General features: G+C 42.6%; 1 protein-coding gene across 2 annotated transcripts in view; it reads right to left on the bottom strand.

Annotated features, from left to right (window-relative positions):
- Nucleotides 1–19,078, bottom strand: part of LOC122816758 (probable cytosolic oligopeptidase A) — a 907,285-nt gene that overhangs the window by 36,546 nt on the left and 851,661 nt on the right. For both annotated transcript variants that reach the window (XM_044089771.1, XM_044089769.1), the window contains one exon: nucleotides 6,878–6,944. In XM_044089771.1, coding sequence (XP_043945706.1) covers nucleotides 6,878–6,944 — 67 coding nt within the window. The remainder of the gene's footprint in view (nucleotides 1–6,877; nucleotides 6,945–19,078) is intronic.

Below are 19,078 nucleotides of genomic sequence, written 5' to 3' on the forward strand. Positions count from 1 at the left end.
GGTGAGACTGTATACTCTTTTTACTGGTGGTATTCATTACTGCTATAACCTCAATTGTTTGTCCATCCTCTGTGATTCCTCAGTCTCTAGAAATCTCCTGGTCCATGAAGAGTGCAATAAAAGTGATCTCACCCTTAATGTTTGTTGGAAACAGCTATCATACACAGAAAGCATGGTAAAAAGAAGTTATGTACTTACTATAACATTCCAGGTGAGTTGTATTTCGCCTTCATTCTTACAAAAGGGTTCGGAGCCAGTCCCTCAGCTCCGAGTCAGGAGCTTTCACAAGCTTGAAGTTTTTGAGTAGCTCAAGGACATGTCCCTATCCCATGATGCTCTCTGCCTCATCTCAGATCTAGTTTGCTGATCCCAACATGTACAATATAAGAAAACATGAACATTACTCCAGCCGGAGTAAGAAATCCTATAACAAGACCCACCAGACTGCAAAAATTCTTACTTGTTCTTCGAGAAGCCTGGAGGGGGAAGGTGGGTGAGAATGTAAGAATGAAGGCGAGATGAACAAATCACATGGAACATTATGGTAAGTACATAACTTCTTTATGTGAAGTTGCTCAATCTTGCCATTCATTCTTACAAATGGGTAGCGTCCCAAGCACCACTTATCCTGGGTGGCTCACGGGAGTATATTCCTGAGAACAGTGGAACCAAAGGAATCCCTGTCCCTGGAGGCCTTATCTATGTTGTAATGCGTAATGAAGGTATGTGGCTTAGACCAAGTGGCAGCTGCACATATCGTATCCAACGGCAGTCTAGCCGTATAAGCTGAAGAAGTAGAGACAGCCCTAGTGGAATGCCTTTTCATGCTATGTTCTAACGGTTGATTCATGGAAGAATATGTGAATTTTATGCAATCAGTCAACCATTTAGAAAGAGTAACTTCTGACACTGGTAGCCCTTTCTTGATATCAGCATGACAGACATAGTTATTCTGATTTCCTAAATTCTTTTGTTCTATTCAAATAAAATTGGAGTTGTCTGTGAACATCAAGTTTATGCAACATATACTCCAACTTGTTGGAATGGTTACTGAAGAAAGTTGGGAGTTCAATAGTTTGATTTAGATTAGCCTCCCAACATACCTTTGGAAGGAAGGAAGGGTTAGTCCAGAGCGACACTCTGTCAGGGTGAAAAATCAAATGTGGGGGTTTAATAGATAAGGCCTGAAGTTCGGACACTCTACGTGCTGATGTAGTGGCCACCAAGAAGATGGTTTTCCAATACAGGAATTTTAGTTGGCAGGAGGATGCAGCCTCAAATGGAGGAAGAATAATCCTAGAGAGAACAAAATTTAGATTCCAGGGAGTGAAAGGTTGTCTAACTGGTGGTCTAAGATGTATGGTTCCTTTTAAGAAGGCTCTACATAACCTGTGAGACATAAGATTAGAACCTTCCGATCTGAGGTGAAAATTTTAAATTGCAGCTAATTGAACACATATGGTAGCAGCCGCAGCACCTTCATTAAAAAGCTTAGTCAAGAGCTCTAAAATGCTAGCAATTTGGGTAACGTATGGGTCAATTTCATTTTGAGAAGCCCAGAAAGCAAACTGCTTCCATTTGCTGGCGTACAGCTTTCTGGTTGAAGCTTTATGTGAGGATACAAGGATATGCTTCACCTCCGAAGAAAGATTGTGGGACCTGGCTGTGTTGGAAATCGGAGCAGCCAAGCTGTCAATCAGACGGAATGAAGTGAATGATGAAGAGCCCCTGATGCATCTGTCAGCAGATCTGGAACTGTTTCCAGAATCCAAGGTTCCTCTGTCGAGGCCAATACAGGGCTATCAGAATGACAGTCCTCCCCAAGGCTTTGGCTTTCTGCAAAAATTTTGGAATCAGGGGAATGGGTGGAAATGCATATAGGAGTCCCAGGGGCCAAACGTGTATGAGAGAATCCCTTGGGTTTTCCCCTGGTGGGGGATTCAGGGCAAAGTAGCTTTTGCATTTGGCATTGATGGGGGATGCAAACAGGTCGCAGCAAGGCTGGCCCCATCTGCAGAAAATCATCTCCGCTACATTGTCTTTGAGGGACCACTCGTGCGGCATCAGAATAGCTCTGTTTAGTTTGCCTGCATTCACGTTGGATTTCCCCGGGATATGCGTCACTATCAGAAAACGCCCAGTGGATATAGCCCACTGCCATACTCTTAAGGCTTCTCGACACAGGGAGTAAGACTTGGTTCCCCCTTGCTTGTTGATATACCACACTAATGACATGTTGTCGGTCTGAATCGCAATTGTTCCCAGAGAAGAGAGTGTTGGAAGTACTGCAACACCAAAAGTACTGCTCTCATCTCCAGGACATTGATGTGCAATTGTGACTCTGTCTCTGACCAGGTGCCTTGGGCTGTTCTTCCTTGAAAAAGCCCCCCCCCCATCAGAGAAGCATTTGTGGTCACCATGGCAGATCTGATGGCGGGGAAAGGACAAATGGATGACCTACTGTTACATGATGGCTGGTCAACCACCATTGAAAATCCTTTTTGCATGAATCTGTAATCATTATCAAGAATGAGAGCGGAAGATGTTGGTAAGACCACTGGGTGAAGAGTAACCATTGAAGTATTCTCATGTGCATATGCCCTAGAGGAACTGCTATGAGAGTTGCTGCCATAGTACCTAGTAGTTTCAACACTTGAGAGGCTGGTACTTTTTTGTGTGTCAGAATGTCTGATGCCTGTTGTCGAAGAGTGACTTATTCTTTCCAGTGGCAATTTGACCATGGTGGTGGTGGTGTCTAAATCTGCTCTGATAAAGGAGATACACTGCAATGGTGACAATGCAGACTTGTCGAAATTTATAGTTATTCCCAACTAAGAACACAGATTTAGAGTGTGATCCCTAGATTGAACTAGTTGATGCCTGGGGGTGGCTGTAAGGAGCCAGTCATCCAGGTATGGAAGCACTCGAAATCCTAGATGCATCAGGTGAGCTGTGACTACTGCCATGCATTTGGTAAACACTCTGGGGGCTGTTGAGAGACCAAAGGGCAGTGCTCGGAACTGATAATGACTGGCTCCCAGGCAGAAATGCAGGTGATCTCTGGATGGTCTGGCCATTTTGATATGATAGTATGCATTCTTGAGATCTATACAGCACATTCAATTGCCCGTTCCTAGAAATGGAAGAATTGATTGAAGTGTGACCATCTGAAACTTCTCCTTCTTTACAAAAGTGTTGAGTCTGCTGAGGTCCAAGATGGGCCTCCAGTCCCCTGTTTTCTTTGGAACTAAAAAGAATCTGAGTAGGTTCTGGATCCTATCTGGTCTGCTTGGACTGGTTAGATGACTATCTTTTCCAGCAACCTTTGAATCTCTATGGTTGCTTGATCCCTGAGACTGGGTGGAATCTCTGGGATTTTCTTTCATACAGAGGGAGGTTCTGAAAATGGAATGACGTATCCTCTGGTAATGATGCTTCATACCCAAGAATCTTTTGTAATTTTTAGTCAGGCATCTGGATACAAAGACAAGCGACCCCAGACTGCCTCCAGAGTAGGACAGTCTGGCCTCCTTTCAGAAGTGCTGGTAGGGCTTCCCAAAGAACTGATCCCTGTCGCCCTGGTTTTGCAGACCCCCTCTGCTGCCTGGGCAGCATCTTCCATTATTACCCCCTCCTCTGCTCCTGAAGGGGGGTTCACTACGTGTGGTCTGAAAGGTTCCTTGGGACTTGTGGAATTACATTTTTCCTCCCTTTTGCCCTTTGAGGTAAGGTCTAGTAGGGGTGGAAAAATGGACTCCTACGGCAGATAGAGTCTTTCCATCTTGTTCACACCTAGTGAGGGTGTCCTTGACTTTAGGCCCAAAAAGGGACGAGCCATCAAATGGGGTATTAATGAAGGAAGACTTGAAGGTTTCCGCAAAGGAGCATAAGCGCATCCAGGAATGTCTCCGAAGAGCTATTGCTGAACCCGCTACCCGACTCGTGCCATCAGCTGCATAAGAAATGAGTTGCATGGACAAGTTAACTATGGAATTAAGAGTATTGAGCTGGGATGTCACCTTATCAGGAATGCATTCAGCTGTAATACTCTGTAGAGTATCTCCAAGCACTTTAAGGAGATCTCTTTGAAGTTGGGTAAAATGTGTCAAATAGTTGGGCGATCGCATAGCAAAAGTCGCTGAACTAAAAATGCGTTTCCCATACCTGTCCATAATCCTGGAATCTCTATTAGGAGGATGGACAGTAGAAAAGGTTTCCGACATCTCTTTCTTGGTGGCAGCCGCCACCACCATTGCATCAACTGGCACTCCTTTGGTAAGAAACATTTTGTCCTGTGGCAATGTGATGAACTTGTTGGGCCTCTGAGGGACAGGTTCCGCAGTATCAGGAGACTCCCATGCCCTTCGAGCAATTAACTCCATTAGTTCATCGAACGGTGGAGTTAACTAAGAAGTGGAGGGTTGAGACCCAAAGGCCTTCAGAAGCACTGACTCATCATCAGTAGGGTTAATGGACTGCCAGTCACCCCTCTGTCTCAGGATTTCAAGGATATCAGCAAAAGAAATATCCTCCAAGGGGGACTGTAGGGACCCTTCTGACTCCTCTAAGTCAGTGTCTGATGTGACAAACTCCTGTGGGGAGTCTAAATGCCTCCTCTTGCAAAGCTTCCTCCTGGGAACCTCATCAGCGGGAGCTTCTGGTGAGGTCTCAGTAGAACATGGGTTACCCAATGGGGCTGCCCGAGGCTCTGAGTCTTGACGCTTTACAGGCACCTGTGATGTAGAGGTAGAAAGTGGCACTTTCGGGGATGAGGAGGTAGGCCCTGATGAAGTGAGTGTCTTAGAAGAAATAACTCTCCTCATGGCATTGAAGGCTCCAATGTTCCGACGCGAGGAAGAAGCCAGTTCTGAAGAAGATGGCAACCTCCCCGGCACCGAAACAGTGGGCTCCGACCCAGATGAAGGAGCCGAGCTCATCCGTGCCGAAGTTCCGAGAGGAAGGGTCGGAACCGACCCATCGGTTCGACTCTCCCGAACAGAGAGTGTCAGCTCCCAGACCCCTCGAATGGCATCGAAGTAGTCTGAGTCGACAGAGCCGATGGCACTGGAACAGGTCTCGGCTCAGAGGGTTCCACAATCATCAGTTCCACCTCCTCCGGCTCCAAAGGCCGTGCTCGGCTCAAAGGAGGAGTAGACACAGTAGGTAAGGCAGTCTTCGGCTCTGAAACTGGTTGGACCGGAACCGACAACAATTTGGCTAATGCCAGATTCTGGAGGAGCCTCTGCACCACTCGTTCCACATTCACATTGCAGAGGCTTCTCGAAGAACGAGTCGAAAGGATAGATGAAGCCACCGACTATAAAACAGGTGATTTCAAAGTTTCAGAGACTGGCTCCAATACCAGGGACTGGCTCCGAAAAGCAAACTCTGTGCTCGGTTCCAAGGAGTGTGGAACCAGCGACCGCACCTTCTCAGCAACTTTCAGAGCAGAAGATTTTGGATCCGAAGAAACTTTTGAAGATTTGGATCGCTTCGAAGATTTTGAGTCTGGTCGGCCTTGTCGAGCGATTGCAGGAATTCAGGTTTTAACAAACCCCTGTCCACTAGTTTTCTCCTGCATTCCAACAGGACCCTGCTGCTAAATGAATGGCAAATGGAGCAGCCCTCCTGAAGATAGACTGCCCCCAGACAGTACACACAACTTGCATGCAAATCCGTAATAGACATTTTTTGTCCGCACTTAGGGCATTTCTTGAACCCTGACTTTTGTCTCTCTTTTTCTTTCTGATCCATAATGCAATGAAAAAACACTATAATCTATGTGTATATATATATATATATATATATATATATATATATATATATATATATATATAAACTGCCTAGACAACAAACACCACGCTTCAGAAACAGAAACAATATCTAAGCAGTTTAATAATCTAGAAAAACACACTAGGAAAACCCAGCTAAAGCTTCCAATAGTTATAACAGTTACAATTAAAAAAAGTTAACATTTTTAACAGGATAGGGTTAAACTCAAATGCGGCCAATGAAAGGCCTAAGAGCAGCTGCTCTATAAAGACGAAAATTCATCAAAAAGGGACTAAGACAGTACCTAAACAATAAGCTAAGGCTAACTAGCCAAGAAACACACTTTTTTAAAACACAGAATCTAATCTAAATATCTATAATAAATTTCAAAATATGAAATACTGGCCCGAGCTCCACTCTCGACCTCTGATCTGTTGCAGTGGCAAACTAGATCTGAGGTGAGGGAGAGCATCATGGGATACGGACTTGGCCTCGAGCTACTCGAAAACCTCGAGTTTGTGAAAGCAGCCGACTCGGAACTGAGGGATCGGCTCTGAACCCATTTGTAAGAATAAACGGCGAAATTGAACAACTTCACATCAGTTGTTTCCCCTAAGAATGACAGTGACCAATCATTTGAAGAAATTGCTTGATCACAAGTCATAGGGAGCACTCCTCATGAGAAACCTATCTCTCCAAATAATACCAATATCTTCAGAGGGCGAGCTCCCCAGTACCTGTCACATGAAGGTCACGTCCCTCATACAACTTAAAACACACGAACACACACACACACACACACACACACACACACACACACACACACACTTCATGACTGCAGAATGATGGGGTAAAATAAAACTCCCCAGAAACAGTAGAACATGTCAAATTGTGTTTGGGCAGTTATATGTTAATCAACTTGCAAGTGAGCACATGTATGGAAATGCACAAAGAACATGAACAGAAAGCCTCTGAAATTTAATAAAATCATACTGGTTATCTCTGTGTAAGATCTGAAAACTATTTCCTGCTACAATCTTTCCACAGTCATTACATGTGGTATCTTGTTCCTGAAAAACACCAACCACTTCACATTTGTACTTACTGATGGGGGCTTTAGAATGGAAAACTGATCAGTGATTCGTTTCTTTACTGTTATCCATGGGTCAGGGCTACAGAAACAAAGATAGAGACAGAAACCATTACTGATTTCAGCCGAGCTGCAATGACATAGAAAAAGCAAAACAATGTAAAATACATAACAGCAGGAAGCACCACAATCATGAAGCACTATTTAAAGACAGATTTATAGTTCACCCTTGCATCACTAATCCTGGCAAAATGTGTCTGTGTCAGTATCAATATAAAGGCGATTCTGTTGATTCTGCAGTTTTCAACTAACAGCCCAAACACAGTCTTCAAAAGTACAAAGGGGATAAACATTAAGGACAAAAAGAGTTCCACAGACTAAAGGAACCCCAAGTAGCGTGTGTAACTTAAAACAATATAGAGAGTTTAGGAAGCTTAAGATACTGCAAAAAAATACATAATAAAATGATCACAGTAAATATGCCTCACGAGGGCACATGAAATAACCAAGTTCAAAGAAACAACACATACTAAATTGCTGAAACTCAGGAGTACCTTATGTATTCAAAGGGATTACAATATATGACTCCCTACACATTGAAATAGTCTCAGTGTATTACGGTCACCTAGAAATCATTCTGTGAGACAGCTGAATGGTCACTTATTACAAGTTAAGCTAAATCATTACTTTTGTAACCATATATGCCACACTAAAACTGAAGTGTGGACCGACTATAAATCCAATGAGTAAGTTCTATTTATGCCTTCCAGTACAAAAGTCTTTCCCAGACAATAACAACAGCTTTGAAGCAGTTAGATCCGTTTTCATATTCTGATGCTTCTACTGTCCATCAATCCACTCACTGAAACATATAATTTCTCATGCCATACTTTACAACACCTGAGTGTACTAAATTACTAAAATGAAATCTTTATATACAACAGCAACACTTACATTTTTCTTTAAAACTTTAGATACCATTGTCAGTGCTCATTTTTATGCAGTTTTAATAACAGACATCCCTTTCTCTACATTATGAAACAGGTGACACCCTACATACACACATGATCGCTTACACATACACACCCAACTACTTTGAAGCACACAGATTGGTTGAATTTTCATTTCTTTCATCGAATAGGTTTAGCTAATTCCCATATTTCAATGAAATGTGTCTGCATAAAAGAGTGAGTTCCAGCAACAGAGGGGTAAAAAACTTTCTCCTTGTCCCCACTGTTGTGCGATCTGGGAGTTAGGATATTTAGAGATGCAGGAGTATGGAGGAGTGTAGTGAGGCTTCCCCCCTTCCCACATAAATAATAGCTTTTATTTTTCTCTTTCTGATGGTTTGAGATCGACAGGTTAGCTTCACAAAAATTAGTTTCTTTGCAATGTGTTTCCTGTTGTTTCAATAAATAACCACTGCTGAAGGAGCTTTTGTTATTTTTCTCTTTCTGATGGTTTGACATTGACAGGTTAGCTTCACAAAACTTAGTTTCTTTGCAATGTGTTTCTTGTTGTTACGGTGTGCTGATAAGGTTACAGCGTTTGCAATACTTGTGCCTCAATGTGAATTTTTAATTCAGTCTGCTGAAACACTTTTTAGATGTAAATCATAAGTCTCCCACAATACCATGAAACATATGGTCTGTAAATGTCTTTGTACACAGTCTTCTGTATTCTGCTAATACAGTATATAAATATGGAACACAAATCAACATTAAGACAATTATCATACTGTATCACAGGCGAGTGGAACTACAAACTAAGTAGCTGTATGAATATTCTTGGCTTTTAATAAGTTCTATTTCATCACTCATGTTTAGTGCTTAGGAGCCACCTACTATCATGTGGTTTGTAGCCTGGGTGTTAGCCTACTTTGCTTTTTTTTGGCTGAAACTGCACATAAACAGCCATGAATCTATATTGGGCTCCCTTATACAACTGGGTTTTTCAGGGCATCTTTTCAGTCATCTGTCAAGCAGTGCTTACTAAAATGCTTAAGTACTATACAGACAGGAAAATAATTTAAGATTAAAACAGGATGAAATTTATAAACAAAAAACAGACTGCCAATTTTACGAAAACAGCATGTTAGTCAAAAAGAAATAAATGACTTTAAACTTAAAGCAAAGGGACAAAAAGACACATGCATTCTAAAATTATCAACTCCAGGGTTATGGTAGAGATACAGAGCCTATCTTAATATTCAGAAGAAGCAAAGCAGACACAAATGAATCCTAGAAGGGTGCACTAACCTATCACAAGACGTACATACACATTTACATAGATATGACATACCACTTATACGCAGTTCAGAGAATCGGCAATTTACCTATGGAGCACATCTTTGGGGAGTGACAAGAAACTGAAACCTGACAAAATTAGGATGTGCATACTTGGATACAGGTAGGATGTGCATGCTTTGCACAGAAGGCACTCCAATTGAGAATTAAAATGTCAAATTAAGTGCTGTAAAGCAGCAACAGCAATCTCTGTGACAAAGTGGTACCCAAAATATAGTTTGACATTATTAAAACTGTAGAATGAGACTACGTAAAGCTGTCACTAATATTAAATTCAGCACTCAATATAATGGCAGCTTGGTGGAATTCCTGATGCCACTCATGATATCCATATACAATGAACACTTTCTAAGAAGTAACAAATTTTAATTTTAAAAAAAAGAATTGTTAAATACATGAGAACCTCGTAGAATAGTTAAATACATGAGAGCCTCGTGTCAATCAGTAATTAGTACTTAGTGGAGCCAAAACAAATAAATATAAATCAAATGTTCAGAAATGCCAGAAAACTTACATTTTGTCTATAGTTACACAGTCCTGCCCATGTGCCCAATAAAATGAAAAATTCAGATTTAATTTCAGACTCTCTGATGTTCTGGCTGTACGTTTTGTGCATTAGTTGTAGAAGTGTATCAGTGAGAGATAATCACTGGAAGCTGAACCCAAAGTCAAAAAAGTGGCAAAGTCGTCAAATAACCTCAAGTACCACCAGGAGGTGAAGAAGAGGTCATCCACAGTGCCCAGTGCCATTATCTAGTCAGGACACTTAGATGGAGCATATCTAAACAATCCTACCTTGGTTTGCGATTTATTGAACTTTACTGTTAAAAAGAAGTGCGACTGCAAGCGAATTACAGCTTTTGTCTGACTGGCTGAACTTGTACAGTCAGAACAACTTTACTGTACTTACTTTAGTATTTAGTTGTATATTGCTTGTGTGATGATTTTTTTGTCATAGAAGTTGATTTAAGTTCTCTTTCAATTCTGTGGTTACTGATTTTGATTTTTCTGTTCTTTTACAATATTTTATTCCTTTGAAGCTGAATATGGATTCCTTAAATGAGTATGCAATTAATGATTTGCTAATGCACATATATCTTAAACCACCTCCCTACATACTGTATTCCACTCCCCAACTTCAACATTTTCTGCATCACCCAGTGCACCCCACACTAATACCAATAGTTTCTCTAACATCTCACCGTATTTATTCAACTTCAGTACTTGGCACCTTACAAAGATTAGATCCTATGTCATCATAATCAAACTAAAATTAATTTATAATGCCCACCATAGGCCTCTCTTCATTACTCAACATCCCTCCACAATTACATGTCACTACCAGACCCTCTCTCTATGTGGCGACATGCAACCCTGCCCTGGAACAATCAGCCATTCTGCCCAAAACCTTTCTTCTAGTGCCAGGAGCCTCTGCTTCACTATAATTAATGTATGCAGTATCTGTAACAAAACCACCGAATTCCATGCTTGGCTCTCTCACTACTCCCCAGATATTGTAGCACTTACAGACCTGGCTAAAACCACATACTGCTAACACTGAAATAATCCCTCCAGGATGTAATATACACAGAAATGACCGGCTACATAAAAAAGGTGGAGATGTCACATGAATCTACCATGACACTTTAGCTGTTACACCATATGATAAACCTATACCAACATTTGGAAATATGGAATTATTGCTAGTTAACCTTCACATCAGCAACAGAAAACAGTTATGTATTGCTGTACTCTATATTCTCCCAGGTCAAAACATACCTACACTGGAAGATCAACTATCCTGGATCACCCTCAATATACCAAATGAAACCATCATTCTTGGCGACACAAATATAAACTGGCAAACTCTCATATTTGACTCCCCAGTAAATAATATTAACATGCACAAGTTTAATCAACTCATCTCTAACCCCACACATAAGGTAAAAAACAAACAGAATCAACCCTAGACTGGATACTCATCTCACACCCTAAAAAATTCACCAAAGCAGGGACCCTACCCAATACCTTTAGTGACCATCTTCCTGCCTATACCCACAGAACCCAACTTCAAATAGACAAACTGCATTGTCTAAGAACAACTAGGAGTCTTACCCATTTCAATGAACAACTATTCTTAGAGTTTCTAAAAACCCACAACTAGTCCCCTACCAAATTTCTCCCATTGGATGAAGCAGTCACCTACTTCAATAAAGTCTTTTTAGATATTCTAGACAGTCTTGCCCCCACATGTACCAAAAGAGTAAAGCCTAACCATGCCCCATGGCTAACTAAACAAACTAAACAGTTATTGACCTCCAGGGATAAAGCCTGGAAGGAATGGCATAGAAATAGAACCCCACAACTTGAACTCGGATATAAACAACTCCATAACAATGCCAAAAAGTAAGTCATCAATGATAAAAAAGCTATTTCTCCACTAAACTCTCTACCCAACAAAATAACCCCAAATTACTCTGGAACTCTGTTTCCTCTCTCGTAAATCCTGGTACTCAACACAACCCCTCCCCATCTCCTGACAAAGATCCTCAAGAAATTGTCCAAGCCTTCACTTTTCATTTTTTTGATGCTATCCAAAAACTTGTTAATGATTTCTCTCTACAAACTAACAAAAGTATAACTGGCAAATTAAACGACAATACACTCTCTAACCATTCTCCCCACATCAATTACAATTCCAACAAAAACCCATCCACTCCTCTATTTACATTACAACCAGTGCCCACCTGTCTAGTTTGTAAACTGCTCTCAAAACTAAAATCATGCTCCCCCTCTTCCGATGGCTTCCCAGCTGAATACTTAAAACTTGCAGCAGATTCTACAGCTCTTCCAATTAGCATTCTCATTAACCGATCAATCTTTGGATCATGTGTCTCACAACTATGGAATAACTCAATTACTCCCCTTCACAAAGGCAGTAATACCAGTGATCTATTAACTACAGGCCCATCTCCATACTTTCACCTCTATCTAAAATTCTAGAAAAGTGTATTCATTCTCAATTGCTAAAACATCTCACAGACAATAACCTACTCGCACCCACCCAACATTGTTTTTGGCCAGCACACAGCACAACAGCCTTACTGTCATTTACCAACACTGTATACAAAGCACTTGATGCAAGCCTACTAACATCAGTGATCCTACTAGACCTAGCAAAAGCTTTTGATACAGTGCCCCACTCAAAAAGTACAGTTGTGCACACTTACGATAAATGTAAATGCTCGAGTGTATTCACTGTTGCAGTCATCACACGAGTTATCTTGTCAGGGGTAGTCCTCAGTCGGCCCGAATACCAGAGCCTTAGTATTTCTGCATCTGTTGCTGTCACTCCAGGACTGACATCAGGTCTTCAGTGGTATAAAATCAGGCAGCCAATGCCATTACATCAGTTTTTCTTGCCCCTACTTTCAGGAGCCCCCAAATAGGGAGCTAGGTTATGGTGGAAGAACACCACCAGTAGAAAGTAAATAACAAAAAATATCTGTAAGGCGAGAGGAAGAGTGAGTGAGAGAGAGAGAGAGACAAGGGGGATGGAGGGAGGGAAACTAGGACTGCAACAGTGAATACACTCGAACATCTATATTTATGGTAAGTGTACACAACTGTACTATGTTCTTCGTGTTTCACTGTTGCAGTCATCACATTTGGGTTGATTCCCAAAGCTGAAGAAAAGGGTGGAGGCAGTCATGAAGACTGTGGGCTGGCTAGGATGCCCTGCAATACTGGTGGCAAAGCCTGCCCTGGATTTGGAGAAGATAGGCAGGTGGTAATGCTTGGTGAAGGTATGAACAGACGTCCATGTTGCAGCCTCCAGGATGTCCCTGGTGGGGACCCCTCTGAGAAAGGCTGCAGAGGTGGAGGTTGCCCTGGTGGAATGTGTCCTGACCCCCTTTGGGGGTGATTTCCCATGTTGCTGTAGCAGAAATGGATGCAGTGTGCTATCCATTTGGAGATTGTTTGTTTGAATATGGCCTTTCCCTTTGCTCCTGTTGAGAAGCTGACTAGCAATTGATCAGTTTTTCTAAAAGATTTAGTCCTGTCCAGATACAATCTGAGCTGTCTGTGCAGATCTACAGAGGGCAGAATCCTTTGCCCCTTGTTTTGTGGGTTTGGGAAAAGGGTGGATAATGTATGGATTGGTTGAGAGCCACACTGGACACCACTTTAAGCATGAAGGATGCACTGGTCTTGAGTGAGACTCTGTCAGCATGGAAAATGATGAAGGGCTCTACAGCCATGAGTGCTTATAGCTCTGATACTCTTCTAGCTGAAGTGATGGCCAGAAGCAAGGCTATCTTCCAAGAGAGAACTTTGAACTCTGCTGAAGCTGCAGGTTCAAAGGGGGGTAGGGTGAGCTTTTCCAACACAAAGTTAAGGTCCCAAGCTGGGGTAGGAGCTCTTCTGGGTGGCCTTAAGTTGTTAGCCCCTCTTAGGAACTATTTGATGAGAGGGTGTGAAAAGAAAGGTGGGTCTGTGCTGTAATGAGCAGAGATGGCAGAGGCATGAATTTTACTAGAAGAGAAGGATAGATCCCTGTGTAGTATGTCTGTCAGGTACTCCAGGATGAAAGGTAGGGAGGGCTGTGCTGTTCTGGTGCCTTTAGCCTGGATCCATTTGCAAAACCTTTTCCACTTGTCAGCATAGGATTTCCTAGTACTGGGGGGGGGGGTGTCTGGCCTCATGTATAACATCTAGGACTTGTTTGCTTAGGCTGGTAGCTTGAGGGGTGGTCAGGGAATAAGCCAGTCTGCCAGACTTTGGGTCTGCAATTGGGGATGCATAAATTCTCTATTCCCCCTGGGTCAGGAGTGTTGGGATCTGAGGTAGGTGCCATGGTGGCAGGTGTGACAGGCTGCGCAGCAGTGGGTACCAGTGCTGGCATGGCCAGTCTGGAGTAATGAGGATTGCTCTCGTTTTTCCTCCTTTATTTTCAGCAGTACCCTTGATATGAGTGGTAGTGGGGGAAATGCATTGCTGAGAGGTTTACCCACTGGAAGGCCTTGCTGTGAGGATCCCTGGTGCATAATTTTCTGAGCTGATGATTGGAGTTGGAGGCAAAGAGGTCAAACTTTGGGGTGCCCCATTTCTGGGTTACAAGGGTGAAGGTTCTGTGGTCTAGCTACCACTTGTGTGGGTCTAGCAGGTTTCTGCTTAAGTTGTCTGCCAGAGAGTTTAGAGAGCCTGGCAGGAATTGTGCTAACAGGAGTAGATGCATGGCTAAGGCTGTGTGCCAAAGGGTCATGGCGAGCCTGCAGACAGGATAAGAGTGAGTTCCTCCCTGCTTGTTGATATACTACATCACTGTGGTGTTGTCTGTTTTGATCACTAGAGGCCCTGGACAGAGTAGCGGTCTGAAGGCTGTCAGGGCGTGCTGAACAGCTAGCACCTTTTTTTGGTTGATGTGCAGACGTATTTGATTTGGGCTCCAATGACCCAGAATGCACCTGCTGTCCAAGTTTGCACCCCAGGCATAGTCTGATGCATCTGTGGTGAGGGTCTGGGTGGCATGGGGTTGTGAGAAGGGAAGTCCCTTGTTGTGGTTGTAAGCTGCTGCCTTACCAAAGAAAATCTTTCCTTAGACAAGGGATCATTGGTATGAGAGATTCCAGGTCTTGAGAGTGTTGACACCAAAGGTTTTTTAGGTACCATTGCAGTTTCCTCATATGCAGTCTGGCATATGGAATCAGTAGGATACAGGAGGCCATTAGAACCCTAGAGCTTGCAGGATTTTCCTTGCGGATGACTGGGTTCTGGTGGCTAGTTGAGAGAAGTAGCCTGTCAGGTAGGCTTGTTTTTCTGGAGTAAGGAATGCCATCTGGGATGCTGTGTCCAGTCTTGCTCCCAGGAATACAATTTTTGTGTGGGGACTAGTTTTGATTTCTTTTCATTAACAGTATAACCCAGGGAGGTCAGTAGGTCCTTTACAAAAGTCAGGTGCTGTAACAGCTTTTCCTGACTGTCTGCCTGAATCAGGCAATCATCTATGTATGGGTAAATTTGAATACTTCTTTGTCTGCAAAAAGCAATGGCAGGAGCCAGGCATTTTGTGAAAACTCTCTAAGCAGTGGATAAGCCAAAGGGAAGCACAGAGAACTGAAAGTGCATAGATCCTGCCCTGAAACGTAGGTATTTCCTGCATGATTCCCTGACTGGAATGTGTAGGTAGGCCTCTTTTAGGTCTAAGGTGGCTAACCAAGCATCCTTGGAAAGCACTTGTAGAAGCTGCTGGAGGATGAGCATTCTGAATTTTGGTATAACCAGAAAGTTGTTTGGAATGGATAGATCAAGGATGGGGCACCATGTGCCCTCTTTTCTGGGTACCAGGAGGAGTCTGGAATAGAAACCTTGGCCTATCTGTTCTGCAGGAACATGCTGTACAGCCCTCATGGAGAGCAGGGAAAGGACTTGCTTTTTGGCCGCTGCCTACTGGTTTGGAGGAAGATCTGGGAACTGTTTTGGGGTTGGCGGAGTGTGGAAATAAAATTTGTATCCCTGGGACACTATGTTGAGGACCCATCAGTCGTTGGTAATAGTGGTCCAGTTGCTTGCATGGAAGGAGAGTTTTCCTCCTAGGGGTACAAGCAGGTGGGCAGAGGTAAGGGTGGAAGTGTAAAGACATTGTGAGTTCTTACCATAAAGGGGTGGCTTTGCACTCCCTGTCTGTTTAGAGGAGGAACTCCATTGCTTAGATCTCTGTACTGATAAAGTGTAGCTCCGGTGCAATAAAGGCAATAGAGCCTTTATTGCACCGGAGCTACACTTTGTCATCTACTTGGCGTTTTGTTCTTGTTTGGGTTATTAGATCTCTGCATTCCCTGGGGCTGCTGTCTGGGGGGGTATGCTTCCCCAGGGGCTGGGCTGACCTGGAGGGGGCAGGAAAGGACCAGTGCTTGGAGGGGCAATGCCTACTGAACCTCAAAGGCTGTACCTGTAAGAAGTCTTTAACTGTCTGCATAGATTTAGCTTTTTCTTGCATCCTTTTTAAGACCTCTTCTGCCTTGGTGCCAATTAAGTTGTCTTTGGTCAATGATGTGTCCAATAATTTGGATTTGACATAGTCTGGCAAGGTCTGTTCCTTAAGCCAAGGATGCTTTCTAAGGACAGAACCAGTGACTGCTGCCCTGCAAGATGCTTCTAGGGTGTCAAAACCACATTGCAAGGTCTGCTTAGTTACTTTACTTGCAAAATGCATTAACTCTTGTAATTCTTTATTTTCTGCACATGCAGGAAAGGAAGATATTTTTTGTTTAAGGAGTTCCATGGTATGCTGCTGATATTTCAGCATGTGGAACTGACAATTTAATGCTCTAATAGCAAGAGTAGCAGAGGTGTATATGTTTTTTACCCCATCTGTCTAAAGCTTGGGAATCCCTATCTGAGGGGGTGGGATTCTTAGCTGAAGTTGCTTTAATTCCTTTAGGTCCTTGACAGATGACCTCTGGGTCAGCAGTAGGATTTTTGAAAATAAATTTTTGAGAGTCAGGGACTCTAATACCTGTCAAGTTTCCTGAGAGTAGGAGGAAGGGTGTCAGGAGTCAAACTGGATTCCATAAAAACATCATCCACAAAATCCAGGACAGGAGGAATGGCCAAAGGTGTGTGCTGTGGTAAATCTAAGAATTCCCTGAATCTCTTTTTTGACTGAGGATAGTCTTGACATTCCCATTGGAAATGCTTCCTTAAAGTATGAAGGGTTTCCCCAAATGAAAAATCCTTGAGTGGAGAGGCAGAAGGAATGGACTCCTCTGCATCAGAATCCTCATAAGCAGAGAGGGGTTGCATATCTTCATATTCAGATGCATCAGAGTCATCGGACTCCTGTTCAGATAAAACTACTGTGGACAAGTCTCTTTTTCTTTTGGAAGGGGTAGCCTGGCTTCCCCTAATAAACATAATAAGGTCTTCTGCCATTTTAAGCATTTGTGACTGAGGCAAGGAAGCAGGTGCCTGAGCTTGGGTAGTCGTTTTTTTGGGTGTGGTTTGTACCCTGGAGCTTAGAAACTCGGTAGTTTTAGAAAGAACTGAAGACGCAAAAGAAGTCATCGGTCTGTGTTGAGTATTAGTAATGCAAAGTACTTCCTTGGAAGCCGGTACCTGCTCAGCGGCTCCGGACCCATCCAAGGTAGAGACATCCGCAGGATCCTTAGTCGAAGAAGAGTCTCGCAGCATAATGAACTCTGAAAGAGTCTCGTTAGCCGCTTGCGAATCCACAGAAGCGGGCATCAGGGGCTGTGAAAGTGCATCACTGAGGACCGGAGAACTGACGACTAGCTTAGCGGAAGCATCGTTGGCAGTTTTGGACCTGTGTGGTCTGTATCTGTCTTTATCCTTACGTTTTTTTTTTCAGAAGATCGGTAGTCAGATGGCTTACCGAAGCCATATCAGAATTAGAGGACTTACAGCGAAAATATCTAGCTATAATAAGGGCCTGATGGCGTATAGTTCTGGGGTTGAACAAAGCACAAAAGTGACAGTGGGGGATGTCGTGGTTTGGGCCTAAACAGGCGACACAGTAAGAACAGAAGTCTCGGTCTGGTATTTGCTTTCCACAGGCGAGACAATTGTTAACTTTTTCTGACATCAGTTAGAGCAAGAAAAAAGGATCCCCAATAGAGTATTTAGCTTTAAAAGACTTCAACTTCAGTTCGGAAATGAAAACTCAGGTAGTGGCTGACCGGTACTCATGTGAACTGCTTCTGGCTCCTCTGCAAGAATGACGGATGTAATGGGGTCGGCTGCCTGATTTTATACCACTGATGACCTGACGTCAGTCCTGAAGCGACAGCAACCAACGCAGAAATACTAAGCCTCTGGTATTCAGGCCAACTGAGGGCTACCCCTGGCAGGATAACAGTGAAACACGAAGAACATCTGTGAACTACTACTAAACCTCCTGCTGTATTCCAGGGTTTGATTTCCTTAGCTTCCACTTGCATAATAGACAACTCTGAACAAGTCATTTAACCAGCCTAATGCATTTCTGAATGACAACACTTGTGTCTATTCCATGTAGCACATAAAAAAACATAATTTCTTTAAATTCTCTTACCATCATAAAGTTGACTCATCAAGTGGGCAACATGGATACACACACACACACACACACCTGTATATAGGTTTACTATCAAAACATTGAATGTCACAAAGATTTTTGCTTAAATGATAGACAAATAATGTACATTTTTGAAAGATCATAAGATGAAAATGTTGAAAAATACTACAGTGAATGGTCAATATTTGGAAAAATTCGAAAGACTTGAAAATGCCTGACTGCAGCCGTGTGAAGTTCTGTAGTGCAGTAGTGATATTTTTTCATTCTTTTCACTTTTTCCCTCCTATGTGTGTCATAAGCACCATTTATTTTACTGAAAGAAGTCTTGCCTTCATTTCAATTGCATTTTACCGTGCTGTAGTGATGCTTTTTTACTTTTTTCTTTCTCACTCGTACGTGTCTTAATCCCACTTTTCTTTACTGACAACAGTTTTCCATTAATTTGTGTTTTGTTCTTTAGTGCTCCAGTGATACTTTTGTGTTCATCTTCCTTTTTTTTTCTATGTCACTTGCATGTGTCACTTAATAGCCATTTAAGACCTTAAATTTAGTTAAGTCATGTAGTGCTGTAGTGAGATTTTTTTTCAATTTTTTTTCTTAAGATTCGTATTTGTTCCATGTTAAACACTGACATGTATTAGACCCTTCTTACTGTCACTTATGTTGTAGTAGTACATAATTTCTCAACTAGTATTGTTAATATTTGGTCAGTTAAGCTCCAGTTGTTGTTGTTGTTGTTGTGTCTTTTGGTTTTTCCCGGTTAGGGGTCGCCACAGTGGAACTCCGGTCCGCTAATGATTGGCAGATGATTTTTACGTGCCGAGTTGCCGGCCC

This window comes from Protopterus annectens, chromosome 12.part0, assembly GCF_019279795.1.
Source record: "Protopterus annectens isolate FY-2018-M chromosome 12.part0, PAN1.0, whole genome shotgun sequence".
NCBI lineage: Eukaryota > Metazoa > Chordata > Ceratodontiformes > Protopteridae > Protopterus > Protopterus annectens.